Source organism: Heterodontus francisci, chromosome 30 (assembly GCF_036365525.1).
Source record: "Heterodontus francisci isolate sHetFra1 chromosome 30, sHetFra1.hap1, whole genome shotgun sequence".
Taxonomy (NCBI): Eukaryota; Metazoa; Chordata; class Chondrichthyes; order Heterodontiformes; family Heterodontidae; genus Heterodontus; species Heterodontus francisci.
This window is the reverse complement of record NC_090400.1, coordinates 49,307,510-49,327,561: the sequence shown is the minus strand read 5'-3', so window position 1 is coordinate 49,327,561 and position 20,052 is coordinate 49,307,510. Positions and strand designations below refer to the sequence as shown.

Here is a 20,052-nt window from a genome sequence, read left to right as displayed (position 1 = left end):
ATGTTGATTACAAGATTCTGTCCAAAGTCATAGCCAGTCGAGTCAAGTCTGCTCTGGAGTTGGTGATTCACCCCGATCAGACCTGTACTGTACCCGGCAGGAAGATCTCTGATAGTCTCGCGCTACTCAGGGATACGATCGCCTACGTACGGGACAGGAGGGTGGACACCTGCCTCATCAGCCTGGACCAGGAGAAGGCTTTTGACAGGATATCGCACACCAACATGATGGACGTGCTTTCCAAAATGGGGTTTGGGGAGGGAATCTGCAATTGGATCCAACTGCTCTACACAAACATCAGTAGCGCAGTGTCAATCAACGGGTGGGAATCTGAAAGTTTCCCGATCAAATCTGGAGTCAGACAGGGCTGTCCTCTGTCCCCGGTCTTGTTTGTTTGCTGTATTGAACCCTTTGCTGAGTCTATTAGGAAGGATGCGAGCATAAGAGGGGTGACAATCCCAGGCAGCGGAGGCACTCAGGTCAAAACCTCCCTGTACATGGATGACGTCGCCGTCTTCTGCTCGGATCCGCTGTCCGTGCGCAGACTGATGAGCATCTGCGACCAGTTCAAACTGGCCTCGGGAGCCAAAGTTAACCACGGCAAGAGCGAGGCCATGTTCTTTGGGAACTGGGCTGAACGATCCTTTGTCCCCTTCACCGTCAGGTCAGATTACCTGAAGGTGCTGGGGATATGGTTCGGAAGGGCCGGGGCGTGCACCAAAACATGGGAGGAGCGAGTAGCCAAGGTACGACAAAAGTTGGGCATGTGGGGGCAGCGATCTCTCTCCATTGTGGGTAAGAACCTGGTCATCAGGTGCGAGGCGCTCACGTTGTTGCTCTACGTGGCGCAGGTCTGGCCCATACCCCACTCCTGCGCCGTGGCAGTCACCCGAGCCATTTTCCGCTTCGTCTGGGGATCTAAAATGGACCGGGTCCGGAGGGACACGATGTTCAAATCTCTGGACAAGGGCGGGAAAAATGTACCCAACGTGGCCCTCATCCTGATGACCACCTTCGTGTGCGGCTGCATCAAGCTATGTGTAGATCCCCAGTACGCAAACTCCAAGTGTCACTACGTGCTGAGGTTCTATCTATCCCCGGTGTTGCGAAGGATGGGCCTGGTCTCATTGCCGCGGAACGCACCATGCAGTTGGGCGGCTCCGTACCACCTATCCTTCGTGGAGCAGTTTCTGCGGAAAAACACCTTTGACCACCGGTCCATCAGGCAGTGGTCTGCACGGAATGTCCTCAAGGCCCTACGGGAAAAGGAAACGGTGGATCATGTCGGATGGTTCCCCGAGCAGACCGTCAAAGTCATTTGGCGGAATGCCTCATCACCAGAACTTTCAAACAAGCACCAAGACGTAGCTTGGCTGGTGGTGAGAAGGGCCCTCCCCGTCAGATCCTTCATGCACACCCGAAGTCTCGCCCCCTCCGCCCAGTGCCCCCGCGTTGGCTGTGGTGGGGAAGAGACGGTCGCCCACCTCCTCCTGGAATGTGCCTTTGCAAAGCAGGTGTGGAAAGAGATGCAGTGGTTTTTGTCAAGGTTCATCCCAAGCAGCTCTGTAACACAGGAGTCTGTGCTCTACGGGCTGTTCCCAGGGACGCACACCGAGACAAACATCAACTGCTGCTGGAGGACTATCAATTCGGTGAAAGACGCCCTTTGGTCTGCCCGAAACTTGCTGGTCTTCCAGCGCAAAGAGTTGTCCACCGCCGAATGTTGCAGACTGGCACATTCCAAGGTCCAGGACTACGTGCTGAGGGACGCACTAAAGCTTGGGGCAGCCGCAGCAAAGGCTCAATGGGGAAAGACCACAGTGTAAGGTTCCCCCACCAAGCTGGACTGAGGGGCTGGATCCATGGGAAACCCCTCGAACTGTATCGTTAATATTCTCAATTGCTGTAAATGTAAAACTGTAATTGACATGACAATTGTGAAACGGAAGGGTTGGGAAGGAACTCATGACAGTATTGAAGGAAACTGATCTCCCTTGCAATGTTTGTATTTTTTGGTGCTGTTTGGAAACTGTCTGGCAATGTAATTTTTACAGATGTTTATGAATAAAGTATATTTTGGAAATAAAAAAAAAAATCAACACGAGTGTCTCAGGCTGACTGGATTCTGTAACACTACTATTTTCTCAATGGCTCCATAGCCATCTGCATCTGTCTTTCCTTTTTGCCTGTGTGTGCCTCCAGCTACCTGAAACAACTTGATGTACATAGAAATTAGTTACTTTCTTTCATTAGAATATGGTGGGCAAAACGGGCCTTTGGTGACCACAAATCTGGTAACTGGTAAATTAAAATTCTCATCTTTATGTTCAAATACATCCATGGTCTCATTCCTCCCTACCTCTGTAAACTTCTGCAGCACCAGTGCAGATTGAAACAGAGAAACATTACGGCAGCCGGAAGGGAGATGAGTTCTCTTTCCTTATGATCGGATTTGGTTTGGGTCTTCTTTTTCTGTGGAAAAGTGAGCTCTAATATGATAAAGAACTCAGACAAAGGAAGATGACATTTTTCATAATATGCCACTGGTTCAATGTTCTGCTCTCCAAAAGCAATATTAAAACACGAGCAGGAGGCTGCAGGCATATAAATATAAAGCAAAATACTGCAGATGCTGGAAATCTGAAATATAAACAGAAAATGCTGGAATTAGTTCACATGAAAGGTCACTGACCTGAAACGTTAACTTTGTTTCTCTCTCCACAGATGCTCCCAGACCTGAGTATTTCCAGCATTTTCTGTTCTCATTATAAATATTTAGGTATAAGTGCATTTCCCAAGAGCATGATGCAAATGGATTCACATGACACAAATGCACATGGCACATGCAGCATTCTACCCTGGTGACCTTGGTGCTCTTGCACCAAGTTATTTTCCTTTGGATGCTAGATGTTTCAAAGGAATTTACATTTTGTTTACCACCAGTCTGTTTCCAGGGTGAGGGAGAATCAATTGATGTGTAGAGGGGGTCGGTTCCACACCTCACCTAGTGCCAATCATAGAGCTTTATAGGCTGAAACAAAGGAAGACATTATGGGGTAAAGGTTGCTGCTTTGGGTGCAAAATGTGCCCATTTTGATTTTTTTCTCCTGTGTTTCTGTTCAAACTCATTTGCAAATTGCCAAAACACACAATTAGCGATGAAAAGTGCAATGAGGCAGCATTTTAAAATGTAATTTTTTACATTTAGAAAATATTTTGCTTAAAGATATTCCTTGATTGATTTCAGCGTCGTAACTTGTGCAGCTTTATTAATACAGCCATAAATTGACTTATCACAAAAAATAAGCATTTTAAATCCGTTTCGATCCACCACCTGCAAGTAGCCCAATTTTACATTACTGAAAATGACTTTTTTTTAAAAAACAGAAGCATTTGCTAGTTACATAAGGGAACAGTAGTCAATTTCTTAGTAATTTTTTTTTTAAAAGTACATATAAAACTTTTTAAAACATGCCTATCAATGTCCTTGTGGTCGAAAGAACCAACTTAATTTTTAGAACCTTCCAGAAGACCTGCAAACGAACGCAGTTAATGTAAGCTGCCAGGGATGACCAATTCACCCTGGGGGTGTGGCCAGTTTTGTGGGCAGGGCTGGCTTCCAGCACAATGTTTCTTAAACTAGCGCAAAAGATCGTGGAAACTGGATTTGTGACTGAATTTCCGCTTAAATTTCCATGATCTTTTGTGCGGCTTAACCTGATTTTGGTTGAAGAAACCAATGCCACTGAGCGGACACTCTACCCATGACTGTCTTTTGGGCCTGGAGTTGGTGCGTAACCGGGGGGGATCCAGTGGTTGGAAAGGGAGAAAATAAGTGGATTATGAAAACAATTTGCAAAATGATGTAACATGTCGCTTATTGCTTCATTAAACTGAAGACTTTTTGGGACCAGGTTATTACAGGTGATGAGGGAAGAGCAAAGAAAGAAAACGTGAAAACGCGGCCCAGATTTTGCGGTCAGTGGTGAAGAAAGGCCACTCGCCGCTGACCTTGAAGAAAGTCTCGCAGAGAGATCTAGCAATCTCTGTGGCGAGAACTTTAAATCTATCAACATGCAATTGATTGCAGCGTTATTTATTGGGCATTCCCGGCGTGGAGTTGCAGTGATGTCATCAAACTGTCCAAACGGGCAATCACATTAAAGAATTCTGACAGACAGCCAACCAGTCAACTAATAATCGAATCACATATAAACATGTAACACAGAGCAAAATATGGATTGGGATATACACATGGGGTGTAAGGTAGAAGCTGAAATGTTAAGAAAAAATTTTATCTTTTTGATTATTTAAAAAACTGTAAAATCTAGTAATTAATCATAATGGGAGACATTTAACAACATTCTATATATTTTTTTTCAGTACCAGATCGATTGTTCAGCAGTAGTTATTACTAACCACTAATTACTGACCACCTCCAGAATTAGAATTAGAACATTACAGCGCAGTACAGGCCCTTCGGCCCTCGATGTTGCGCCGACCTGTGAAACCATCTGACCTACACTATTCCATTTTCATCCATATGTCTATCCAATGACCACTTAAATGCCCTTAAAGTTGGCGAGTCTACTACTGTTGCAGGCAGGGCGTTCCACGCCCCTACTACTCTCTGAGTAAAGAAACTACCTCTGACATCTGTCCTATATCTATCACCCCTCAACTTAAAGCTATGTCCCCTCGTGTTTGCCATCACCATCCGAGGAAAAAGACTCTCACTATCCACCCTATCTAACCCTCTGATTATCTTATATGTCTCTATTAAGTCACCTCTCCTCCTCCTCCTCTCCAACGAAAACAACCTCAAGTCCCTCAGCCTTTCCTCATAAGACCTTCCCTCCATACCAGGCAACATCCTAGTAAATCTCCTCTGCACCCTTTCCAAAGCTTCCACATCCTTCCTATAATGCGGTGACCAGAACTGCACGCAATACTCCAGGTGCGGTCTCACCAGAGTTTTGTACAGCTGCAGCATGACCTAGTGGCTCCAAAACCCGATCCCCCTACTAATAAAAGCTAACACACCATGTGCCTTCTTAACAGCCCTATTAACCTGGGTAGCAACTTTCAGGGATTTATGTACCTGGACACCAAGATCTCTCTGTTCATCTACACTACCAAGAATCTTCCCATTAGCCCAGTACTCTGCATTCCTGTTACTCCTTTCAAAGTGAATCACCTCACACTTTTCCGCATTAAACTCCATTTGCCATCTCTCAGCCCAGCTCTGCAGCCTATCTATGTTCCTCTGTACCCTACAACATCCTTCGGCACTATCCACAACTCCACGACCTTCGTGTCATCCGCAAATTTACTAACCCACCCTTCTACATCCTCTTCCAGGTCATTTATAAAAATGACAAACAGCAGTGGCCCCAAAACAGATCCTTGCGGTACACCACTAGTAACTAAACTCCAGGATGAACATTTGCCATCAACCACCACCCTCTGTCTTCTTTCAGCTAGCCAATTTCTGATCCAAAGCTCTAAATCACCTTCAACCCCATACTTCTGTATTTTCTGCAATAGCCTACCGTCTCATCCTAACATAAGCCGCCTTCTTCCTTTTGACAAGCGCTTCAACTTCTTTAGTAAACCACGGCTCCCTCGCTCGACAACTTCCTCCCTGCCTGACAGGTACATACTTATCAAAGACATGCAGTAGCTGCTCCTTGAATAAGCTCCACATTTCGATTGTGCCCATCCCCTGCAGTTTCCTTTCCCATCCTACGCATCCTAAATCTTGCCTAATCGCATCATAATTTCCTTTCCCCCAGCTATAATTCTTGCCCTGCGGTATATACCTGTCCCTGCCCATCGCTAAGGTAAACCTAACCGAATTGTGATCACTATCACTAGTTATAGACTAACACAGCTGTTCCAGTTCCAGGCGCTTACCCATTGTCTCTCGAGACAAGGAGGCCAGAGAAGAAGAATTATTACTGAGATCGCTGTTTAAAAACCTAGTTACACCTAGTTGAACAGGCATAACTTTTTATGGGGTTGCTAATAGTGATATGACAGCAGAAAACGGGACGTCCAACCGATTTTGCTGATTGCAGGTTTGGGGTGGGGGTGGTGAGGGGTTGGGGGCTCCACAGCGCAGCCTGTGGTGGAGCAGTGAATGACAGACTGCAGCTTCAAGATTTCCACATTAGTCTGCGCTTAAACTAAATCTGCAGGTTGTGGTCAGATTGAGAGGGGTAATGACACAAACACCGACAGCTCGCTGGCAAAAGCCCTGCAAATTCCAAGCCCATAGGCTGGATTTTATGGGACCACCTGAGGTGGGGACGGAGGCAGGTGGAGGGTCTGCCGCCAAACTATTTTACCAGAGCAGGATAGGCCAATGACCAATAGGCCTATTAACGGCCACTTAAGGGCCTGTTCCCACCGGCACTGGGATCTAACCAGCGGCGGTGGTTGTCTCCACCACGCAGGGAGGGCACCTTGTAAATCAAGACGCCCTCCATGCAGACTTGGCATGGGGGTTCCCTCCTCCGTGGGAAATCTGTGGCCCACAAAGGACACCCGCCGGCAAAACCTCCACTTCCATGGACCCCCACTTCCCCTTGACTTCACGCCCATCCTCTCACCAGCAGCCCCGCCCCCTGCCCCCACACACACTTGCTGGGGCCTTCTGGACTTGTCCTGGTGACCCCACCTCACTTATCTGATATCCGAGTTTCCAGCACTGGGTCTGGGTCCAAGGCTTCTGCAGTACTGGCTTGGCCACCACTAGTGGTGCTGCTGATACTGCTGAGCTGCCAGCCCTGTGATTGGCTGGCAGCTCGTGGAGGCAGGACGGGGATCCCGGCGTGGGACATGGGCAGCAAAGCAACGGAGGATTACTCCGGGGTGGGGGGGGGAATGAAAAGGCCTGGTGCAGGGATCCCCGCCTCCTCCACAAAATCCAGCCCATATGTTTCATAATGTAATAAACCTAACCAATAAATGATTTTCATAGGCTAGTTGGCAAGGAATAAAATTGTATCAATAAACCAGATTTTAATTACATTATTGGCAGTGCAGCTGGGACCCTAATAAGTGATATCTAAAGTCATCCTTCAACTGATATCTCGCAAAAATAGGAGATGGATAACCTGGATAATGTTATTTTGATTAGCTTGCTCAAGGCAAAATGACAACCCTGGCAGAGTGGCATGAGAAATATTCAGTTTTTAATTTTTTAAAAAAAGAGAAAGGGTATTATTTAATCCTAACCTGCCCAACGATGGAAAGTAAAATTTGTAAATTTGGTGTTAGAAGGGCAGCTGACCCCAACTCATTTATTTCTTGCTGGGAGAGTTGGCTTAAAATTACCCTCAAAGAAGCTGTTTTGGGGTGGGGGGGGGGGGGGTTGTTGTTCTGCTGCTGCCTTCCCCTGGTTTTTGGGTAGGCAGCACTTGGTTCAGAGATTAACCTTGTCTTTCGTCAGCTGAGCTCAATATCTTGAAAAGGAAGCACTGTTTTGGAGGAATAACAACTTGCATTTATAAAGCATCGTTAACTTAGTACCATGTCCCAAGGCACTTCACAAGAGTGTTATCAAACAAAATTTGACAACAAATCACATGGGCTTTTAGGACAGGTGATGCTAGGTAGGTTTTAAGGACCATCTTAAAAGAGGAGAGAGAGACACACACATAGTTAGGAGGGGGTGAATTCCAGAGTTTAGGGATTAAACAGCTAAAGGCACAGCGGCCAATGCTGGAGCGATTAAAATCGGGGATACGAAAGGAGCCAGAAATAAAGGAACAAATAAAAAACACTTATTTTAGTGGCTCTGGAGAGACCTTCAGTTGTATTTCAGTGAAGAGGCGTAAATTCTGCTCCTCAAAATTATGGCTCAGAATTTCTGATCAGTGACAAAGGAACAGCTCTCACTATTTATTAGGCTTACAGCTGCCCACAGACTTTTTGTGGGCTTTTGCATTACAATTTATAGTCATCGAGAGTCAGAAACGGAATCTGGGACCTGTGTGAGCAGAGCAAGCAACAGCATGTTTTTTCAAGTAATCCGATTCAAGAATCCTTTATCAGGTATTCAGAGTGTAAACCAGGAAGTGTAAGTTAGAATATTTAATTCAATGTAAAATCATGTTCAGAAAGCAAAATAAGGAGGGAAAGAAAGATGGAATAGAGAGAGAGAGAGCTAAAAGAGATAAAGTAAAAAAATATATATATTTTTTGAAAATCTCCAACAATAATTAAAATCTGAAGGAATGAGACTGTATACTTGTAAAAGTAATTTTTTTGCGCCAGCGATGTTGATTGGTAGTAAATAAGACTTATCATGCTGTTAAATTCACTTGCACATGAATGGACAAGGCCTAACTTTTTTTGACATGTTTAGTGGATACCTAGTGGGTAATGTTTTATTCCGGAAAGCGAGTTGGTGACGGATAATACTGCAGCCAATCTTTACTTAGTCTTAAATTTATTTACAGCCTGAAACATTACAAGCATAAGCCTCCTAACTTAACCACATCACAGTTTCAGCAAGTGTCTCCTTTTATATGGGCTCAAGTGAAATCCCAATTAATGCCCTCCCCCGTACATAATTAAACACAATTGATAGACAATTGATATACAATTAACAAATAAATACTGCAACTTCACACCCTTCGTGTGTTTGAATGCCAGGTCTCTCAGTGAGGTACCAGTGTAGTGAAGCCTGTGGAGGAACAGGGCAAATTGGCAAGCAATCTCCTGATTTCCACATTTAACTGTGCATATGTAGATGCCAGCAATTGTTTTTGATTTGTTCATTAGTAACAGTGAGCATTGATAGCCTCACCATTATTCTCACTTCAAAATCCAGACCATTACAGCAAACCCTGATGAACATGTATAAGGACAAGATGTGGCACAGCTGTTATGTCTTCCAGTTAGTTAGTCCACTAACACTCATTGAGGCTTGTATCTGAATAGTGACCACTTGGATGAGGTACTGAAGGTCTGGCTGTCCTTTGTGGAACCACACGTATGTAAGGGAGTCACTGCAAATTAAAAAAAAAAATAGGGAGGAAACTAGAAAAGGAAATTAACTCCTATGAAGTATTGCTTGGTATTGGATCTTTTATTAACTACTATGTGTTTTTATATCTGTGCATGCACTGTTTGTACTGTTTTATTTTGTACTTGTCCCAATAAACCACTGGAAATAAAATGGAGAAATAAGAAAATGAAGAGAAACAGATAGAAGCAAATGAAAGAAAGTCAAACAATTGGAGGAAAGAGATGACAAAATAAAGCAATGGGTGAAGCGAAGAAGGAAGGGAAATAGAGTTCAAAAAGAAACAGGAGAGCATTTGGTAATGAGATAGTCAGTAACACACATGGTGACGAGCCCACTGATTTTCCCTCCTGTTATGAAAGGGCCTGTCTATCCTGCAAGTGCTTTCTCCAGAGAAGACGGACAAATTAGGAATTTGTCATGTTGTGACTGCTAAGCATATATTCAGGTCCTACTGCATGTGCTGCCTCACTGCTACCTCTTTGCCTTGTCGCTGCTCACTACTTAAAAATGGCATCAGTCTTTACAAAGCCGCCTTAACTCACATATTACTTTTCATGATGTGATCTGTAACTTTCACTGCACAGCAAGGGAACACTTCATTGAGAGGAATTCATTTGGCCCTTAATTTGACTCTTTTTAATATTAAATATATGATTATCTCAACATCTCAATTCAAAATCTAACTCTCCAGACGATGGCATCTGGGTGGATTTGACGAAAGGTCACCTTCAGAATCTCCTTTTCGTATTTCGTTTTGAATTGATGAACCTAAATTCCAAAATGCAAGACATCAAGATCATGTGAGAATAGGTGAACCAAGAACTACTGGTTGGATGATGCCAAGTTTGACTTTTAACAGGCTGTAGATTTTAGGAAGAAGGGAATGTTAAGGATGATAACCAGGAAGTTAAAGATGGAGGCAATGCAATGATTGAAATAACTGATTTCAGAATTTATGGTGAGCTATTTTTGGGGTTTGATAGGTTTAAACTTGCTCAGTGACATCCATAAAATAAAATATTACCGCCATCAATTGTGTCAAATCTACTGAAAGTGAGAAAAATTCAAATTAATTGAAAAGGAACAGTCACTACAATAGGATAGAATGAACTTGCATTTATTTGGTACTTTTCACGTCCTCAGTGCATCCCAAAGCACCTTATAGTCAGAAAAATACTTTTGAAGTGTCGTCATTATTGTGAGATAACTAAGCTGATCAAAAGCCACCACAAAACAAAGTTAAATGTCCTTGCTATCTGAGAGATAGTGGTTTGATTTATAAGAACATAAGAACTAGGAGCAGGAGTAGGCAATTCAGCCCCTCGAGCCTGCCCCGCCATTCAATACAATCATGGCTGATCTCATCTCGGCCTCAACTCCACTTTCGTGCCTGTTCTCCATAACCCTTCAACCAATTACTAATTAAAAATCTGTCTTATCTCCTCCTTAAATTTACTCAATGTCCCGGCATCCACCGCACTCTGGGGTAGTGAATTCCACAGACTCAAGACCCTTTGAGAGAAGTAATTTCTCATCATCTCTGTTTTAAATCTGCTACCCCTTATCCTAAAACTAAGACCTCTTGTTCTAGATTGCCCCACCAGAGGAAACATCCTCTCTACGTCTACTTTCATCTTATATACCTCAATTAGATCTCCTCTCATTCTTCTAAACTCTAGAGCGTAAAGGCTTAAACTGCTCAATCTCTCTTCATAAGACAAACCCCTCATCTCTGGAATCAATCTAGTGAACCTCCTCTGTACTGCCTCAATGCAACTACATCCCTCCTCAAGTAAGGGGAGCAAAACTGTGCGCAATACTCCAGGTGCGGTTTCACTAATACCTTGTACAGTTGCAGCAACACTTCCCTACTTTTATACTCTATTCCTTTAGCAATAAATGCCAAAATTCCATTTGCCTTCCTTATTACCTGCTGCACCTGCAAACTAGTTTTGTGCGATACATGCACAAGGACACCCAGATCCCTCTGCGCTGGAGCACTCTGAGGTTTCTCTCCATTTAGATAATTTGCCTTTCTATTCTTCCGACCAAAATGGATAACCTCACACTTATCCACGTTAAACTCCATCTGCCAAATTTTGGCCCATTCACCTAACCTATCCATATCCATTTGTAAATTTCTTATTTCCTTATTGCAATTATTATTATAATTATTATTGCAATTATTTAGTAGCATTACTGTGATGTGATTGCAGGGTGAGAAAGGCTGGGAGCTAAATATTCCAGAGTACATGACTTTTAGAAACAATAGACAAAATGGAAAAGGAGTTGGGGTAGCTCTGATAGTAAAAGATCAGATAACGGCAGTAGAGCGAAAATATCTTTTCCTAGAAAATCAGGATGTAGGTTCAGTATGGGTGGAGCTAAGAAATAACAAAGGGTAGAAAACACTGGTGGGAGTAGTTTATAGGACCCCTAATAGGAATCATAGTGTTGGACAGAGTGTAAATCAGGAAATTAGAGGAGCATGTAACAATATGCTGGGGAATTTCTTCATATAGACTCGGCAAACCAAATTGGCAAGAGTAGCTTGGAGGGCGAGTTCATTGAACGCATTCGAGGCAGTTTTCTGGAACAATATGTTGAGGAACCAACTAGGGAACAGACTATTTTAGATCTAGTATTGAGTAACGAGACAGGGTTAGTTAGTAAGTTAATAAAGGATCCTCTGGGGAAGAGATCATAATATAATTTCATACTAAATTTAAAAGTGATGTGGTTAATTCTGAAACTTGGGTCTTAAATTTAAGCAAAGCCAACTGTGGAGGTATGAGGAAGCTTGCATTCCAGTGTCTGCTAAGATGGAGAATCCACAAATGCAGGAGTGGTAAACCAGCTGGCCCAGGTTTTTTTGAACTAGACGCAGGACAGTTTGAAGACAGACTGCAAATTGCAATGGAACCTGGAACAAGAGAGTCTCTCTCCTGGCTAGCTCTCTTTCACTTTCTCATAAGCCTCCAGACCCACTGAAGTCACTTAAACCTCAAGAAAAATGTTCTATGTTCTAAACAAGTTAAAGCATGCACTGGGCCCCAACGAACAGCAAGACTTACTGGCAACCAAAGACTCCGCATTGAACTCAAAGGACTGTATATACACCCAGCTATTGCCTCAAACTTTCCCCTTTATTCTTTCTACTTTTTGTGTGTCTATCTGCGTGTGTGTTTATCACGTATGCATGCTAGCCTGGTCACGTCACGTATTCATAGTCGTTAACCGGATTAGAGTTTAAGATTAATAAACTTCCACCTTGTTTAAATCTAAGAAAACTTGTCTGATGTCTTTGCCTTACAATTGGAAAGCAGTGAACAAGGATTCACTGAGGGGGAGCTAAAAACAGTGTTTTTAAAATTAAACCCTGTTATGGTTAAACCAGGCAAAGGCTGAGCGGGAACCCCGAGACCCCTTTCTCACCCAGTCGTAACAGAAAGTACAAGGGAAATTAATTGTGTACTAAAAGCCAAAAAATCTCCTGGACCTGATGGCCTAAACCCTAGGGTTTTAAAAGAGGTGACTGCAGAGTTGGTGGATGCAATGGTTTTGATCTTCCAGAATTCCCTAGACTCTAGGACAGACCCTGTGGATTGAAAGGTAGCAACTGTCATTCAAGAACGAGGAGAGAATGAAAACAGGGCCAGTTAACCTTACATAAGTAGTAGGGAAAAAGCTAGAATCTATTTTGAAGGACTTGGTTATTATGAAGATCAGTTGGAAAATCACACTATGATTAGACACGGTCAACAAGGTTTTATGAAAGGAAAATAATGTTTGACAAATCTATTAGCATTTTTGGGGGATGTATCTAGCAGGGTAGTTAATCAGGGACAAGTGGATGTAGTGTATATGGATTTTCAGAAGGCGTTCAATAAGATGCCACACAAGAGGTTGTTGCACAAGATTAGGGCTCATGGGTTGGGGGTGATATATTAGCATGGATTGAGGATTGGTTAATGGACAAAAAACAGAGAGTAGGAATAAACAGGTCATTTTCAGGATGGCAGGGTTTAACTAGTGGAGTCCCATAAGAATCAGGTCTTGGGCCTCTGTTATTTACAGTCTATATCAATAACTTAGATGAGTGGACCAAATGTAATATATCCAAGTTTGCTGAGGGATATAGACTGGTTAGGAAATTGGGCAAGACGATGGCAGATGGAGTATGATGTAGGGAAGTGTGAAATTATCCACTTTGGTATGAATAATGGAAAAGCAGAATATTTTCTAAAAAGTGAGTGACTAGTAAATGTTGATATACAGAGGAATCTGGATATTCTCATACATGAATCACAGAAAGTTAGCATGCAGGTACAGCAAGCGATTAGGAAGACAAATAATTTGTTAGCCTTTATTGAAAGGGAGTTGGAGTATAAGAGTAAGGAAGTCTTGGCGCAATTATCTAGAGCTTTGCTGATCGCACACCTGCAGTACTGTGTACAATTTTGTTGTTCTTACCTAAGGAACGATATACTTGCCTTGGAGGGGGTGCAACAAAAATTCACTAGATTAATTCCTGGGATGAGTGGGCTGTCCTGTGGGGAGAGATTGAGTAGAATAGGCCTATATTCTCTGAAGTTTAGAAGAATGAAAGGTGATCTTATTGAAATGTAAAAATTCCAAGAGCAGTTTTCTTATTCATTCCCGGGATGTGGGTGTCACTGGCAAGGACAGCATTTATTGCATATCCCGAATCTCCCTTGGATGGAGTAGATGCTGACAGGCTCTTTACCCTGGCTGGAGTGTCTGGAACCCAGGGTCATAATAAGGGGTCAGCCGCGTAGGACTGAGATGAGGAGAAATTTCGTTACTCAGAGTCTTTGGAATTCTCTACCCCAGAGGGCTGCGGATGCTCAGTCATTGAGTACATTCAAACACACATCATTCGATTTTTGAACACTAAGGGAATCAAGGGATATAGGTGTTAATTGGGTGTTAATTATGTTCAGTTGGTGGATATTAATTGGGGACTCATCAGCGCTCATATATATAGGAGGAGACTGAAAGAAGGATTGTTGGTTGGAGGTGCACAATATTCAATGTGTGTCTCTGTAAATAAAAGCTTGCAAGTTTATTAAGACTAGGCTCCAGTGTTCTATCCTTCATTGCCCGGCTATCTAAGTTCTAACAAGGGGAATATGATGAGAAAGTGGGGTTGATGTAGATGTTCAGCCATGATCTTATTGAATGACGGAGCAGGCTCAAGGGGCCGAATGGCCTACTCCTGCTCCTGTTTGTTATAATCTTATGTGAAGCTGATGTTGGTACCATGGGTCCATTTCCAATACATTACGTATTGGCAGATCACAGAAAATCAGCCAGTGTGTGCTTCTTAAATTGTAGAAAGTTAATCTTGGGGCTGGAATTTATAAGTGAAAATGAGGGGAAATGATTTGACATAACACACTGTGATACAATTTCTTCTTATCACATCTTCTAGTGACATGCATTGTTTCTTTTCAGTTATGTTCTTTACATTAAAGCTAAAGAGCTGCAAGGGATCTGTTATCACGCGGTTATGTCTAGAAACTTGCAGATATCAGGACTATTTATGCAAAATTACAGTGCTCATTTTTAGCAAGTCACATGACACTTGGCCAGTGTAGAATATTGTGGAATTTGCTTCAGAATGTCGCACTTTCACTACTTATGGGAAATGCTTTGGTGACTTCAAGTGCTGGATGCAGTTCAGTTAAGAATCCATGAACCTGATCCCTAGTGTTGGAGGTCTGCTTTATGAAGCAAAACCGTGGAGATTTCATCCTGGAAAGGTGTCTTGGGACATGGTTTGATACACAAGATGCAATATAAAGATAATTTATTGTTGGAATGAAGGCATCTGACACCTCAGAGGTACATAAGAGAGTTGAGGATATGGAATAAGTATATCCAGAATCTTATTTTAAAGTAGAGTTCGAGAGTAGGACAAGGTGATATCAAGAAACAACTGAAGCCAATGGATACAGCAAAGGCTATGGGCCCTGACAACATGCCCGGCTGTAGTACTGAAGACTTGTGCTCCAGAACTAGCCGTGCCCTTAGCCAAGCTGTTCCAGTACAGCTACAACACTGGCATCTACCTGAAAATGTGGAAAATTGCCCAGGTGTGTCTTGTTCACAAAAAGCAGGAAAAATGCAATCTGGCCAATTACTGCCTAATCAGTCTACTCTCAATCATCAGCAAAGTGATGGAAGATGTCATAGACAGCACTATTCAGCAAAACTTACTCAGCAATAACCTGCTTGCTGATGCTCAGTTTGGGTTCCGCCAGGGTCACTTGGCTCCAGACCTCATTACTGCCTTGGTCCAAACATGGACAAAAGAGCTGAATTCCAGAGGTGAGGTGAGAGTGACACCCCTTGACATCAAAGCAGCATTTGACCAAGTGTGGCATCAAGGAGCCCAGCAAAATTGAAGTTAATGAGAATCAAGGGAAATCTCGCCACTGGTTGGAGTCACACCTAGCACAAAGGAAAATGGTTGTGGTTGTTGGAGGCCAATCATCTCACCCCAGGACATTGCTACAGGAGTTCCTCAGGGTAGTGTCCTTGGTCCAATCATTTTCAGCTGCTTCATCAATGACCTTCTCTCCATCATAAGGTCAGAAGTGAGGAGATACACTGATGATTGCACAATGTTCAGTACCATTCAAGACTCCTCAGATAATGAAGCAGTCCATGCCCGCAGACAGCAAGACCTGGACAACACTCTGGCTTGGGCTGATAAATGGCAAGTAAGATTCTCACCACCCAAGTGCCAGGCAATGACCATCTCCAACAAGAGAGAATCTAACCATCTCCCCCTGATGTTCAATGGCATTACCATCGCTGAATTCCCCACCATCGACATGCTGGGGTTACCATTGACCAGTAACTGAACAAGCCCTATAAATACTGTGGCTACAAGAGCAGGTCAGAGGCTGGGAATTCTGCAGTGAGTAACTCTCCTCCTGACTCCCCAAAGCCTTTCCACCATCTACAAGGCACAAGTGAGAAGTGTGATGGAATACTCATTTGCCTGGCTGGCTGCAGTTCCAACAACATTCAAGAAGCTCAACACCATCCAGGACTAAACAGCTCACTTGATTGGCACCCCATCCACCACCTTCAACATTCACTCCCTCCAGCACAGGCACACAGTGGCAGCAGTGTGTACCATCTACAAAATGCACTATAGCAACTCACCAAGCCTCCTTCAACAGCACCTTCTAAACCCACAATCTCTACCACCTAGAAGGACAAGGGCAGCCAATGCATGGGAACACCACCACCTTCATGTTCCCCTCCAAGCCACACACCATCCTGTCTTGGAACTATATCACCATTCCTTCAGTGTTGCTGGATCAAACCTGGAACTCCCTTCCTAACAGCACTGTGGGTGTACCTATGGTTCAAGAAGGCAGCTCGCCAGAACCTTCTCGGGGGCAGTTGGGGATGGGCAACAAATGCTGGCCTTGCCAGCAACGCTCACATCCCATGAAAGAATACAAAAAAGCAACATTACTTGATGAATGAATTGAGATGGGCCAAACATCCTTCCTCATCTGTAATTATTCTGTGCTCCTGTAATGTTGACACGTGCTCTGAAAGGCTAGATGAGATGTGGAATTCACGTAATGGAAGGCATTCATTTTCTTTTAAGAGCAGAGAAGTTGAAGAGAAGATTTGATAGAGATATTAGATAGTGTAAGTGAAGAGAAAATGTTTGATATTTCAGCTTCTACCTTAATCCCATGTGTTATATTATATTATCCTAAAATGATTTAGGATTTATATTCATGCATATGTATACATATATATCCATCATACCACATCAACCACTGCTGCACCACAGTCTGTGTACCAACACACATTGTATCTTTCCATCTTACCAAACAAAATTTGTCACACGGGCGGCACAGTGGCGCAGTGGTTAGCACCGCAGCCTCACAGCTCCAGCGACCCGGGTTCAAATCTGGGTACTGCCTGTGTGGAGTTTGCAAGTTCTCCCTGTGTCTGCGTGGGTTTCCTCCGGGTGCTCCGGTTTCCTCCCACATGCCAAAGACTTGCAGGTTGATAGGTAAATTGGCCATTATAAATTGCCTCTAGTATAGGTAGGTGGTAGGGAAATATAGGGACAGATGGGGATGTGGTAGGAATATGGAATTTGTGTAGGATTAGTATAAATGGGTGGTTGATGGTCAGCACAGACTCGGTGGGCCAATGGGCCTGTTTCAGTGCTGTATCTCTAAACTAAACTAAACATCACACGTGTAGAGATGTGTAAAATATAAGAGATGCAAGCTCTAGCATTTGTGTTTAAAAACTGTGATTATTTCAGAGCTTTGGGAACCACAAGACTTAACACCATCTGTATGTCCCAATCATTTATTTCGCTCTCTGTAAAATTTTAATTGAAGTGAAAAATTCAGTGCATTTTACTTCCTGGTTTGCTGTCTGTGAGAATACTTCAATGTGATTGGCTGCTTACCACTGTTGCTGGCTGTCTGGTGATCCCCTTGACTTGGCACCAGATTCAAATTGATGTCTGGAAAGGGAAAATCCATGCCAGAGAGATCGCTAGATCTTTGTGGGCAGCTTTCTTTGAGGTCAGTGGTGAGTGCCGTTGTTTTGCACCTAGCCACGCATTCTGGGCCATAGTGTTTGTTTTCAAGTTAGGCCTCACTCGATTACCACCAGCAATCAGCAAGTTCTAAACAGCTGCCGCTGCACCTTGCTAGCTGCGGAATACAGGATATCCAGAAGCTCCCACGCTGAGCCACCGAGCTGCTCAGCCTCGAGGGAGCGGGCAATGAGAGGAAGGAACTAATCCCAGATGGGGTCGAGCAAGGGCCAGTAGCAGCTTGCAACATTTTTGTGGAGTCTGCAGGAACCCTTTGTTCAATGCCTGGTACAAATGGGTAGAATAAGTCTAGTGTACGCTCCACCACTTTGTTCCTGAAAGTTACAAAGAGACTTACAAGTAGATTAGGACCCCAATTTGCATATATAAGCAGCCTCCCCCAGGAAATAGACAGATGTGTTGTCACCTTTTTAAAGTTGCACCTGAAAATTGCAGTAGGTGGACCTTGGGCACTAATGGGACAACCAGCATGGACTCCAACCCCACCCCTCCTCACCCCAATTTTGAACTGTTTTTCAGGGAAGAAACACTTAGCCGGCAGTTGAAAGTTGCTCCCCATATTCACTGACAGCTTGTGCAATGCCATGAGAGATCAACTAGTCGTCTATAGGTTTATGCTTTGGATCTACAGCAGACGATTAACTGGCACAAACACATGACCTCTCATCTCCTTGGCTTACTGTGACCAATGCCGCAGAAGATCCCAAGTAATTATAATCAAAAGGGATGTCTAACGCGTGCCAGTGTACGTCACATTGGCACACATGCAAATCACATGCGTGGTGTCACACATGCAAAGCACATACACATCGGGCAAGATTCTGTGCTGTCCTTAGAGATGGGCAGGGGGGCAAACAAAATGGCAAGGGGCGCCTGTCACAATGTCGCCAGGAACCCCTGCCATTTTGACCGGGGTTGGGAAGGCAGAGGACGGCCTTTCTGCCCCAGGCAATGTGAGACCCTGCCTCGGCTCTCCATTGGGACCCCGTTGCCAGAATAAAATTCAGCCCCTTGTCACGTATGCAAATCTGTCAGGTTTTTTTTAAGTACAAAGAATGCAGGCTAACCATTTGGAATGTAAATTGACACAGGAGTCAAAATATACCCAACCCCCCTCTCACCTCAGAATGAGACTTTGGTTTTCATTTTTCTGTCACTCTATCATTTTGTCCCCAGTGATGAGCGACAACTTGAAGAGCAATTAAACTATTATCACACCTAGTGTCTACCAAATAGTAGTTTGACTTTGTAGGGCACAGCTACACTTCAGTAGCAGAACAGTACTTTACATATTACATGGTATCCTATTTATACAAAACAGCAAATCATCTACCTTACAGAAAACCACAGGAGACCTTAGCAGGGTACAAGTCATAACAATGACTTTCATTTTTCTATTTGAAGCAGTGGCCATAAAAGAAACAGCCCAGGTTATCTGTTAAATAGAACAACTGCATTCTGGGTCCAAGATTACCCTTGAACACAGCAAATCTAGCAAATAGAAGTTTCATGAAAGACATTTAGCTTGTTGCAAACAAAAAAAAAACTTCACTTTCTTGATGAAGTGACCACTTTACTTGGTTGTGAATTGGAAAGACCCTGTGGACTGACAAAACCTCCTTTCTTCTCGTTCTAGCTGTTGTGGAGGCCTGTCTGCTCTACATGCTGAAACGCCGGGCTGCTGGCTTTCTCCGCAGTGACAAAGTAGCTGCACTTTTTACGAAGGTTGGGAAAGCCTACCAAGTAGCTGGAGACCTGTGCAAGAAAGTTCAAGAACTACAGCAACAGGTGGACAACAAGTAAGTGGGAGTTTGAGGTTAATACACACATACGAATTAGGAGCAGGAGTAGGCCACTCGGCCCTTCGAGCCTGCTCTGCCATTCAATAAGTTCATGGCTGAACTGATTACTCCACATTTCCACCCCCCTGCTTATCAAGAATCTCTCTATCTCTGCCTTAAAAATATTCAAAGACTCTGCTTTCACCACCTTCTGAGGAAGAGAATTCCAAAGACTCACGACCCTCTGAGAAAAAATTTCTCCTCATCTCTGTCTTAAATGGGTGACCCATTATTTTTAAACAGTGACCCCCTGGTTCTAGATTCTCTCACAAGGGGAAACATCCTTTCCATATCCACCCTGTCAAGACCCTTCAGGATCTTATATGTTTCAATCAAGTCACCTCTTACTCTTCTAAATTCCAGCGGATACAAGCCTAGCCTGTCCAATCTTTCCTTGTAAGACAGCCCTTCCATTCCAGGTATTAGTCTAGTAAACCCTCTCTGTACTGTCTCCAATGCATTTGCAATCTTCCTTAAATAAAGAGACCGGTACTGTACACAGTACTTCAGGTGTGGTCTTACCAATGCACTGT

General features: G+C 43.6%; 1 protein-coding gene across 3 annotated transcripts in view; it reads left to right on the top strand.

The window, feature by feature from the left end:
• Positions 1-20,052, top strand: part of sgsm2 (small G protein signaling modulator 2) — a 230,981-nt gene that overhangs the window by 154,492 nt on the left and 56,437 nt on the right. For all 3 annotated transcript variants that reach the window (XM_068010540.1, XM_068010539.1, XM_068010541.1), the window contains exon 3: positions 19,315-19,477. In XM_068010540.1, the coding sequence (XP_067866641.1) occupies positions 19,315-19,477 (163 nt within the window). The remainder of the gene's footprint in view (positions 1-19,314; positions 19,478-20,052) is intronic.